Source organism: Limulus polyphemus, unplaced genomic scaffold, assembly GCF_000517525.1.
Source record: "Limulus polyphemus unplaced genomic scaffold, Limulus_polyphemus-2.1.2 Scaffold383, whole genome shotgun sequence".
Classification (NCBI taxonomy): Eukaryota; Metazoa; Arthropoda; class Merostomata; order Xiphosura; family Limulidae; genus Limulus; species Limulus polyphemus.
Window position 1 is genome coordinate 106850 of NW_013665993.1, and position 12203 is coordinate 119052.

At 33.5% G+C, this 12203-nt stretch overlaps 1 protein-coding gene across 1 annotated transcript in view; it reads right to left on the reverse strand.

Moving 5' to 3' along the window:
* LOC106457865 (Krueppel-like factor 6) overlaps positions 1-12203 on the reverse strand; it is a 93142-nt gene that overhangs the window by 18141 nt on the left and 62798 nt on the right. Inside the window, exon 2 of the mRNA XM_013917315.2 lies at positions 2644-3376. Coding sequence (XP_013772769.2) covers positions 2644-3376 — 733 coding nt within the window. The remainder of the gene's footprint in view (positions 1-2643; positions 3377-12203) is intronic.

Here is a 12203-nt window from a genome sequence, read left to right on the forward strand (position 1 = left end):
CCACGAAGCGAAAGGAAGATCTACTACATTTTGATTAAATTCTAAATATATCAATTCATGTGAATATGACTCAAAAATTTCATTTTTTCTGAAAAGATGGTGTCTATTTACTTGTGACCACGCTGTGTATACTATCTTAACCCTCTCATCGTTTAAGCTTCTTAAATGGTGTGTATATTTGTTTGTTTTAGTTTTCAACTGTTTGAGGAATGTGATTATTCCGATTTTCAAACTAATTAAACATTATGCTTTGTTCGTCTATTATGGCCACTTATAATTAAAGATCTGATTTCCGTTTAATTATTGAACGACAGATATAGTTACTACGTAAACAAGAGAGCGGCAATTTTCAAAATAGATTGTATTTCAAGTTAGGATCAGATTCTATGAAATGGAACTATGTTTTCAGTTGCTTTAGGGATAAATTTTTCATAGTTGTTGAATATTATAGAAGACCTTATATCTGGAGTTGGCTTTTCTTCTCTGTGCATGAATATATATATGCTTTCTTTGGCACGTAATGGACTTGTACATTCGAAGCACAAAATGGAACGAAAAGTTCATATATAAACAGCATATAAAACATCGTGCTTATGTTATTGTTTTATGTTACCTCACGCGATTTGCACGGGTTTTCTCATTATCAACCTATGGTTTATTTACATCAAAATCATATTCATAAATATAGAATGTATTGTTTTATTTTATTGAAATCTTATTATATGCTATCTGTACGTTCTTTTACGGTTAAGATAAAAACAACATCACCACCAATTTGGCAATGCGCATGCGCTGTCATTCATTTTACTCTTTTTTTTTTTGCTTTAAGTGCTAATGCATAATTAGCATTTTTATCATATTATGAGTTTTCTTCAGACGGTTCACTGCAATAAAAAATATACATATATTTATATTAATTTTAGGTTACGTCTGTGTCATTACTGCAGTTACATTGTAACAAACAATAATGGCGCATATGTGCGATATCTTTTGTCTCAGAAGCTGCAAACTAACATTCAGTAAGCACTAGCGCGACGTTGTTCCTGTAGAAACAGAATAAACTAGGGAACAGATCAGTGTCGAACGATCACGTGAACAATTAAATATATACCAGCGCGTGTTAGTCACGTTGCTTTTTCCGGTAAAGAGCGACTGTAAATGAGAGAAGGAAACTCCTAGTTTAATTATGAAGGGATCTTGTTCGTACACGCAATTGTTGACTCATGGCGTTTGTTGCCATCTTTGCCAAAAGTCTGACTCCATTATAGATATATTAGTTGTGTAGTGCAACTTAGTTCGTTAGATAATCCGCTTTGTTGATCAAATGTTGATTACAATATTAATTAATTAATAGAAATAATTTGTTGTTTTACCATGTACACAAATGAGGATGATTATCGTCTTATGACACACAAAATCAGTTAGTATATGTTAATTAAGATATATTAAACTCGGAAGGATTACAGCTGGAGTAAGTTATGTATTTTTTTCTTGCAATCATTTCATTTGCTAAATACGTGTTGAATGAATTAACAAGAAGACAATATAGCTATGTAATAGTAACAGTCGCAAATCACTCAGAACTTCTACCAAGTAAGAAAGCTTTTATAGTCACTAATAAGTGATCCAAGTTACTCTATATCATAAAGAAATATTACAGCCCATAAATCAACAATAAAATCTAAGTAACATTATAAATGCAACGCCGTCATTCAGTTGGGAAGTGAAACTTCTAGTCCAACTTGTCATTTTTGTTTAAGCCACTACGTCAATAGTTAATGGAATTAGATAACCGAATTAAACATAGAACCTAGCTTAAATTAATACTATTTCAATTTGAAAAGAATTAATTATAATGGTTGTTTTTGAACATTAGTGGCAAATAACAGAAATATATCACAATTTAAACTTAACTCCGTGTGAGTAGCTCTCTTTCAAGTAAGTTGAAACATACCACTGGGTGCACAACAGGCATTACTGAATTTTTGGCTTTTTTACTTAGCAACTGAAACAATGTCGTTTTTCAAACACTACTGTAACTAACAGTGAATGCCACTTGGACATCAATTTATGTTTTAAACAATGGTTATTATATTTTGTGATATTGGTAGTAAATATAAATGTAATAAAGCATCATAATAGGAATTTTCTTACGGTAAAAATTCCGTAAGAATGAGTCTCATGAACTGCTACTTTATTACTGACAATAAGTACTTTATGGCTAATTTATGTGAATGTCTTTGGTAGAAACCGATGCACAGTCTATGATACCGAGCCGTAGTATCGTCAAATGTAGGTCTTGTAGCCCAAAACTCATTTGTAACGCATAGTGTAATATTCAATAATTTTTGAATTAATAAGTGATATCAGTTTCGTTGCTCAGAAGAGATTTGGTTATTTCCCGAATTTCCAATTACTTTAATATTACTAAGTTCATTATAATCCAAATGTATCATTTCAACATATACAATAGCATCTGAGACATCAACAACGTGTAACCATTGTCCCCCTTCCAATGTTGCGAGTGTAAATTTTACATAAAATTATCGCAATATATTTTGCAATGATGTTATCTTGAGAAACGTGCGGCATACCACCGACAGAGCATTAACTGAGATATAAAGCAAACTTGTGTATACTTACCAGTGTGAGTTCGCTGATGAGCTTTCAGATGTGAAGACTTGGTGTAGACTTTCTTACATCCGCTATATTGGCACTTGTGAATTCTTCTCTTATTATCTGGAACCAGGTCAATATGACAGTGAGACTCAGGTGAGGGATTACTTGTTAATATTCGAGGCCCTAACGTTGATGTTGGCACTGTTTTGTCTTGAAGAATCGAGGTCTTTGTGGGCACAGAGACTTCTAATGTAGCACTAACACCCAAATTTTGAGATATACGGCGCTTGATTGCGACCTCTGATGAATTTCCTATTTTAGTCAGAAGTTTCACTGAAATGCCTTCTCCACCTGACACAGATAATAAAGACTTCTTTTTCAAAGTGTGAAATTTATTTGTAAGTTCAGAAGAAGTAATATCACGTTCCGCAGTTTTCCACATGATGGAGCTACACATTGTATTATCGAAGGTGTGGTCACTGATATCCACATCGGATACACTAAGCCTATCTTCCCCTCCACTACTATTCCCACCATCAGTGTTACAATTTCTACTTTCTGCAGTGGAACTAAAAGTAATTAGATGATCACCAGGGTCTGAGATTAGATGTTCGGATATGGAGTCACACGAAGACGACTCTCTGTCGTTTGTTATTGTAAGCAAGTTTAAAGGACCTTGTAGTTCCTCGTTCTCTAGCTGTTTACACGGGTATTTTCTAGGTTCGTCCCTCAGGTATCGCTCCATTTCGAAGACGGTCTGGAAAATAGAATTAAAATATGTTCAAAATTGAGTCATTGCATTACGTGTTACATAAATCATAAATGCATCTCAATGCCTTCGCAACAAACGACATTATATCCTGATCTGATACAATTTCTACTTGCTTCAGGACATAGGTGGAACAATAAAATGTCTTCGATGTGGATGATTTACAGCCATAAACTCACTTTTATTTATCATAACACAACTACTTCATATACAGAAGATGTACGCTTACATCATAAATATAAAACTCAAGTTTATGCTTAAACCATAAACTATTCAAGAAATAACATGGTATATTTTTATTATACGAGAAGTTGGACTAAAGTGGAGGGATAGAATTATTATCATTTATTACACTATATTCTTTCGAGGAAAGGAGGAGGTATTGGGACTATATGCATAGTATGAGCAATACTAGTTGATATCTTCATGGATAAAACCACCTATCTTATGAAAGCGATGTTATATCACGTTAGTTTTGTTTTGAGTTTCGCGCAAAGCTACACGAGGGCTATCTGCGCTAGCCGTCCCCAATTTAGCAGTGTAAGACTAGAAGGAAGGTAGCTAGTCATCACCACCCACCGTCAACTCTTGGGCTACTCTTTTAACAACGAATAGTGGGATTGATCGTCACATTATAACGTCCCCACGGCTGAAAGGGCGAGCATGTTTGGTGGGACGGGGATTCGAACCCGCGACCCGCAGATTGCGAGTCGAGCGCCCTAACCATGCAGGGCCATCACGTTCGTTAGATCCTCTTTCAACTGAATAATTTAAACACGCATCATAAGTATAACATTCAATCGTTTGAACTATGATACTTTCAATGCCATTTATGTAATTTATCTATTTTAATATCACAATATATTAAAAATATTCAATTTCTGATAATATTATAATCGTATGTTTCCAAACTACTTTCCCATAAACAATAACATCATTGAAAATATTTTGTCAAACTTCTCACAGCCAAACAAACTCTCATTGGCCTTCGGCATCCCACTGTTATTTATTTTTGTTTTTAAAAATAACAGTTATTTATGACGTAAACCACTACCAGGCATGTGTTCGTGCCATAAGCTGACTTGCCAAATTAAAATAAATCTAACAATTTTTGTGTTAGGAATGACAAAAGAAAGTGTTTATATATATATGTATTTCAAATAGTTATTATGTGTGTATTGAGCATATACATAAATTTACTGATGTTTGTACGCTCTGCGAAATTAATGGTTTTAAGTAAAATGGCCTTGGTATGAGATTCTAATGTTCTACCATTCCCCATAGACGCACTTACCTGTTATTTCTATAATTGAATGTATAGCCTTATTACGTGAAACTGACATTCTCATACGTATTATTGCAATATTCTGAAATGTACTACAAAATTATGACTATCCGCTGCTGTCGGTAATTTCTTTACAAGTGATCAAATGAAAAAAAAAGAGGAAAAATGAGATAAAACGACAAAGAGACTCAGTCTGGCCATAATGTGCATTGTAATTTTTCGTGTAGAAATTTGGTATTTTGAACTGAACCGAACCTTATGCTACTCACGGACTAAAAGGTCAGATCAGAGTCTCCAAGGCTAAGGCATATCTACCCTTATTTAAATTTCCCCACTAGAAGTAGAGACAACCAGTCAGTAATATTGCCACCTACAAGGCTACTCTTAACCAAGTAGCAGGATTGACTGTCGTTTTTATAACGCGCCAACAGCTGAAAGTTGAAGCATATCACTAGCCATAACACTTAACTTCCGATTCGCAGCCTGGTACGTTAACCACTTTGCCACGAAGAAAACAAATATGCAGTACACTTTTATCAAATACTTAAAAAAATGTTTTATTTTACCCAGTGAAATCGTTTCTAAAAATATAGAACTAGATTTATATAAATGGTGCAGTGTTTGATCATATCCAGAAAACGTAATACCTCATTCGAATTCTTAATTGATATTTCTCGCGTATATTCTGAATGTGTTTGCAAGTTTCAGAACAACCAACCATACCTTGACATAGATCTATAACTTGGCATTTTTGTTTTAAAGATTAGTTAGTATGAAGAGAGAGAGAGAGAGAAAAGTTTGGCTATTTCTAGTCAAAATAACACTTAAGTCCGATTAATCCACAATGGATTAGCTGTAAGTTTACGAACTCACAACGCTAAAATCCTAGGTTCGATCCATATGGTGGACAGAGCGCAGATAGCACATTGTGTAAACTAAAAAAAATAAACAAACAATAGTCCGGTTAATATTATCAAAACAATCTGAGTAGGTTTCTTTCGTAATGGAATAAATATTTATCAAATAAAAAGTAGCCTTTTCCTTATTTTGAAACAAATACATGTGGTATATTTAGCTTTAAAGAATTAAATAAAACGTTATACGTCACATATTAAATAGCTTCTATTGGATTTTTAGCCGAGGCTATGCGCATGTGCTGGGGAACATGTGCAATTCATAAAATTTCTCCATGCGCTTCTCGAAGATGATAACGATTTATTTATAACCAAGCTCCAAATCGGAGTTCCAATTTCAGAAATAAAGTTAACAAAGCAAATGAAGCATTAAGAACTTAAGAACAAAAATCAGAACGAGGTTCCATAATAGTTAGTTTCCCGGGAACAAAGTTATGACTGCAACTCAAATTTTTCCGTTTCACATTTTTCACGTTTCACATTTTCTACCATTAAGAAAATTTCGGTAATAAATTTCACAAATAAGCGATTGATATAGTACCATATAAAAATTCTTGACTTTTTTCGCTATATTGTAAGCCTCGATGTGATTACATATATTCTCGTAAAAAAGGTGATTTGCTGACTTTTTGTTTTTTTTTTGTAGAAACACAAAGATGCACTTATATGTTGCGATTTGTAAATGAAAAAAAAAGAAGAAATATTATAAGGGATTTCGGTATGATCAATGTTGAATAGCTCTACTTGAAAGTATTATGAACTTTATAAACAGACCCCAATGGCTCAGCGTTAAGCTTGCAAACTTATAATGCTAAAACTTGGGATTCGATCCCTACAGAGGATATATTGTAGATAGTCCATTGTGCAGTTTACACTAAGAAAACAACAACATTGTAAAGCAAACTAACACAAATATAATAACAGATTAACATAAATTCTGTTAATTCGATACGAATATCTTGGTTCGACAAATTAAACGTATATCATTCGTAATTATATTAAATTATTCGGTACAATATCTTTAGCAATACTGGATTTAAAACCGGATTATTTTCTACACTTGTACGTTAAGCAAGGTTTAAAGAATATATGTATATATATTTTCATGAATAAAGGACACATGTACGTAGAGATGTGATTTATATTTCTATGCTTTACGCGTGACTTAAAAGCGTTTTCTTTTTGTGTGTGTTTTCATACAACGATTGATCTGTAGCTTATGAATCACAGGTGTTACGTAAATCACATAATCTGTGTGTATGTCTTTGTTATCAGGGAATATAGATCGATGTTCCTAAAGCAGCTATAGAAGTATATTGTATTTGTCACGTAGTTTGGTGTGAATGTGAGTAGCAGTTTGTGACTTGCAGAGTCATGTAATATTTACATTTCGGTTATTTCATTCTGATAACAGTCCGTTTAACATTATCTATGAATTTCAGTTACTGTAAGAGCTATAACATAAAAATAAATCGTAAGAGATTTAGCTGTTATGTTTTTGAACCAGGACAGTTAACGAAACACAGGTGTTTTCTATTATCTGTTACTCACGTGGTATACTACACAACTGTACCATCGCCATTTCAATTTTATTCTCGTGATATCCTACATAACTGTAAGATAACCAGTTCTCATGGTATGATATATTGTACGATCGCCAGTTCTCTTGTGCTCACATGGTATGCTACGGTATTGTAAATCTTACTGAGAATAAAAACGGTTGTAACAGTAGATAAGTTCATCATCATAAATGAACATCTTCAACGATTGAAACAATACAAGTACAAATGTTGTTTGAGAGTGATCTTATATAGAAGGATGTTCTAAAATCGTAAAGGCATTAAATATGAACCGACAGAAAATATGGTTGCTTTACAAACAAATTCACCATAATGCTAAATAAAGCAGATTGTATTAGTGATTTGTTTCTCATAGAAACAACTATGAAAGAGCATTTATACGTGTGCCAGGATATGCAGTATCGCGCTGCATGTGTGATTGACTTAGTGCTCAGTTACTTAAAACGGCATGAATCTCGGCTATATAAACAGCAAGTGCATTAACCTCCTTAAAAGTAACACACAAATACTCATATACGTATATGATTACTTGCATAGTCATTAACAGTACTGTACGAATTATGTACGTGATGTACTTAAGAGCAGAGCATTTGTTTATTTGAATTTTTGCACAAAGCTACACAATGGGCTATCTGTGCTCTGCTCACCACGGGTATCGAAACCCGGTTTCTAGCGTTGTAAGTCCGCAGACATACCGCTGTGCCACTGGGGGGGGGGGCAAAGAGAAAAGCTACTGATAAGAGGAAAATAGATATTACTAGCATAACATTCAATCGAGATAAGTATAAGCCTGGATGATCTTGAAATCAATATTTATACAGAAACCTACACACACAATATATCTTTATTTCTCTTACGTCTGAGAAATTATAATTTTGAGTATTAAAGATTGTCGTCAGTGAAACATTGATCTACATATTTACCTATTTACTTATGTATCTGTCTGTGTATTTACCTATTAGCTATCTGTTTAAATGGGTGACTGTGTTTCAGGTTAAATGGGTGACAGTATTTAGGTGACAGTATTTGTATTATCGGTTACTCGCAGTTAGATAAATATAATTGTTTCAAAATGAAAACGCTTTTTCACAAAGCTTATTCTAACAATGTAACATATAGTTTGAGGGAGTAACTTTCAGGCTACGTCATGTTAACTTATTTTATCTAAAAAGTTCAGGTTTGAAAATAATGTATTCCATTTCTGTGCTTTCTTAGCAGGTTTCTACAAGACAAATGAGCTATTCTATCGTACTTGAAAAACCCCGGGGTATATCTAAAAACGAGGACAAGAGATGAGAGAATGGTTCTTGGTTTAGGTACTTTGGGAACGGGATATTCTTATCGCAAGTTCAAACTGGAGTTTATGACTTGATGTAAACATAAAGTGTCAGGGTTTGCTCCGCGAAATCTACATTTAACGGGTGCTTATAACGAGCTCACATACATTGCACTCTGTTTATCATATTTTAATAAAACAGCTCCGATCGTAAGGTTCTGAGGACATGTCTCAACTAAAGACCTGAGGCTTGAGAAGTCGCTGTGGCTTTCGTGGATGATGTAGCATTTATGGTTATTGAACTATGAGATTAAAATAAAGAATCTATGTTAAACTGTGCAGGCTATAAATATCGAGATATGGTAAAACTGCTTTGAAGTAGTGTGAAGATTGTATATACATCCGATCCAGCAAACAGTAGCTGAAATATGTTACTACTTTTAGTCTGCTACTAAGAGAACGGACGGGTACCCTTTGTCCCGTAAGTACAAAATATTTGTCGCTAATAGCATCAACAGCAGACACAGCGAGTTGCGAGATTTTGGCTTCACGTTTACGGAAGTTGATAAAATTGGAAGATTTGTATATCATGAGTAATGTTCCTTAATAATAAAATAATAAAAAAGCAAGTGTAAAGCTTCACAGAGGAATATATGCTCTATTCTAGAATCAAACTACTAGTAGCTAACACCCACATGAACGGGAGTATTTTAGTTTTTATTTCATGCCCTACCGTAAGTCTGAAGGCCTATAATGTTAAAATTCAGGTTTAAATACACACGGTGGGCAGAGAACAGATAGCCCATCCTGTAGCTTTGAGCTTACCAACAAAGTAACCTTTATTTCGTACATTATGGGATGTTTTATCGTGAACAACAATAGTGGTTCATAATAGGGTTCGCAAGGACTTACATAAAACCCTAATAGAACGTTCGGGCAAAAATCACCTTAAACAATGAAGATTCAGTTCAAACAACACTTTAGAACCTTTACTATCGACTGCTAAGGTTCTCCACATATAAAAATGCACAAAAAAACACGCATGTTAGACTTACTAGAAAACGAAAATCCACTCAGAACGGTCCGTTTGTAATTATTATTATTATCATTCTCTTGCCAGCCTACAACAAAAACGGCTTGGTATATTGCACCCATATCTTTTGTAGAATAGTAAATAAGGTACTGTGAAGGTCGTAGGGGTATTGGAAAGTCGATTTGGTTTTTCTATATTTTACATAAGCTAAGAAAACATAATTCTAGTGTAAACGATGTTATCATTACACCTTGTAGTTAGCTTTCTTACAAATATCTGACGTTCTTTTAAAATGCTTAAGTACAGGGTAAAACAGGAATTACAAGCCAATAATAGATGACTGTAACATGTAAATACACGATGCTTTATACACTAAGGAGCTAACCCTTATATTATGTATGAAGTGAAGGAGTAAAAGAAATCAGTACACACAATATTAAAATTTATCACACGCATTCGTAGAATAATTACTTTAAAAGATACGGATGTTTATTTAAAGCGATGTTTTAGCCGTATATGTTTTATTTGAAAAGGCTGCTTTTCTGCTGATTAAATTTTATACGCGGTTAGTGAGGGTTGTCTCTTAGTCCAAGCATATATCTACCCTTTGCTATGCATTATACATAGAATATTTAGTTTCACAGAAACTATAAATGCTCACTATATTCTCAAACCCTCTTTTTTGTGTAGTCAAATTCTTAAACTGTCCAGAATCTTCTCTCGCTGTCTACCTCTACTTCTTTTTCCCCACAAATTTTCCAGTTGTTACCAAGTGTTCCATCCCCTTTCTCCTCATCACATGACCATAGAATACTGCTAAAGTAAGGCGTACTACACCAAAAACAGAATATATCTTTTAGCTTCATACAGTAACGATTAAAAACATATAACGAGTGAGACTGAGTTGTGTAGAAACACTTAATATGACTAACATATAAATCAGCAACAGAAACCACGAGTTGTTATACATCCTTTTGTGGAAAACGTTTCTGTTAGTTCATTTAAATCTTTTACATAGATTCGCAATAGAATCATAGTTCATCTGATATAGTGAAACAATACTTTACTGGTAATATGTATTATAATTTGTACTTCGATTCTTGTAAGACGTGTTTATCATAGATTATTCGACCTTTTCTCTACTAACATACATAAGCCAGGCACTATCTGTCAGAGTATTTATATTAATATTAAGGTGTTATCGGTTGTGCTAATGTGAAACGACAATGTTTTAGAATTATCACTTGTCACTGATAATGGAACTTGTTTCGTGGTTTTCATTACGAATGTGTTGTTATTGTATATTTTCCTGTTTTTTATTCACACGTGTGTTTTGCGGGTTTTACCATTTGCATTTGCTATTGGCAGACTCCGCTTTTTTTTAGATGTGCTATGTGCAAATGATTTTCTTACACTTGTTTATATCGTACTTGTATATTTTTTAACAGAACCAATTTTATAAACATTATTAGAAACTTGTAAGTTTTTTCTGAACTCACTATATTCGCAAGCTTACTGTTTATACGCACTATTCTTTGCATTGCGTACAGCCAACTCAGTATAATGGTTTCATTTTTTCCTTCTCAAAACAACAAAAACTAAATAAAGGTGCACGAACACTAGGTACATTACAGATGAGGAACAATCGTTTAAATTCCTACGCGAACAAAAATGATTTCATTTTTATTGTAAATAATGTGTAACAAAGTATAGAGTGAAATGGCGAGAATAACATTATAGGTAATAACTACTCTCTCATTTCCCACATTATCAATTCAATAATAAAACTTATAACTTTAATCATCACCAAATTGTGTCATTTCAAGTAGCAGGAACATCAGTCCAAATCATTTCTACTTGCACTTTAAATGGCATTCAATAGTAATCACGATTAGGTTAGTTTTTCATGTAATTACAGGAGTATCACAGAAAACAGCTAAAGGTCATTACAATACATTTAGCAGTAGAATACTTACGACTGCTATAACTGCCAAACGTTTGAGCTCAATACACTTAAAAACAACGACACTGGATCGGTAATATAGTACTAATATGAGCAAAACAAATATAGTCTTAATTTTACAAGGACTGCAATAGTGACTCATAATATTCGTTTCTATAAGAATGCGATATATATATTCCAATGTTGATTCTGTTAGTTGCCAAATTTATAATCCTCTGCCATCTATTTAAACTTTGGGTAAGATTTCAACTTTTTTTTTGATAAAACAATCTTTCAAATGCCTAATATGTTGTTTTTTTCGTTAACGTATAAACTTCTTTGAGAACTAGAGCGTGAATAGCCATTTTGATTCTCACGAGGTTGAATAAATACTACTGTAACAGATATATATAGTTGAGAAAACAAAGACGAATTTGGCAGGAACTGTCTACTTGAGTCTGACATTTGTGGAAAATGTCTTGGAAGGTTAATCTACAAAAGTAGAACAGATGGGAAATAACACGATGTTTCGAAAAACTTCCGTCTGTCGTCTTCATATTTGTCCTTTACGACTTTTTCTGCAAGTGTCACGCTACTCACTTCATCTTCGTTTGTTCATCATGAAGACTCAGCGTAAATCATCTATAAGAGATATATATTTGGTCGCGTTTTTTTTAACACTTTCATTAACCGCCCCAAAACACGTACATCACGTATAATAGTTAAACGAACCACTTAAACGTCACGTTAGTGTAGCCTATATAATGTGTAAAGTTTAGTATATT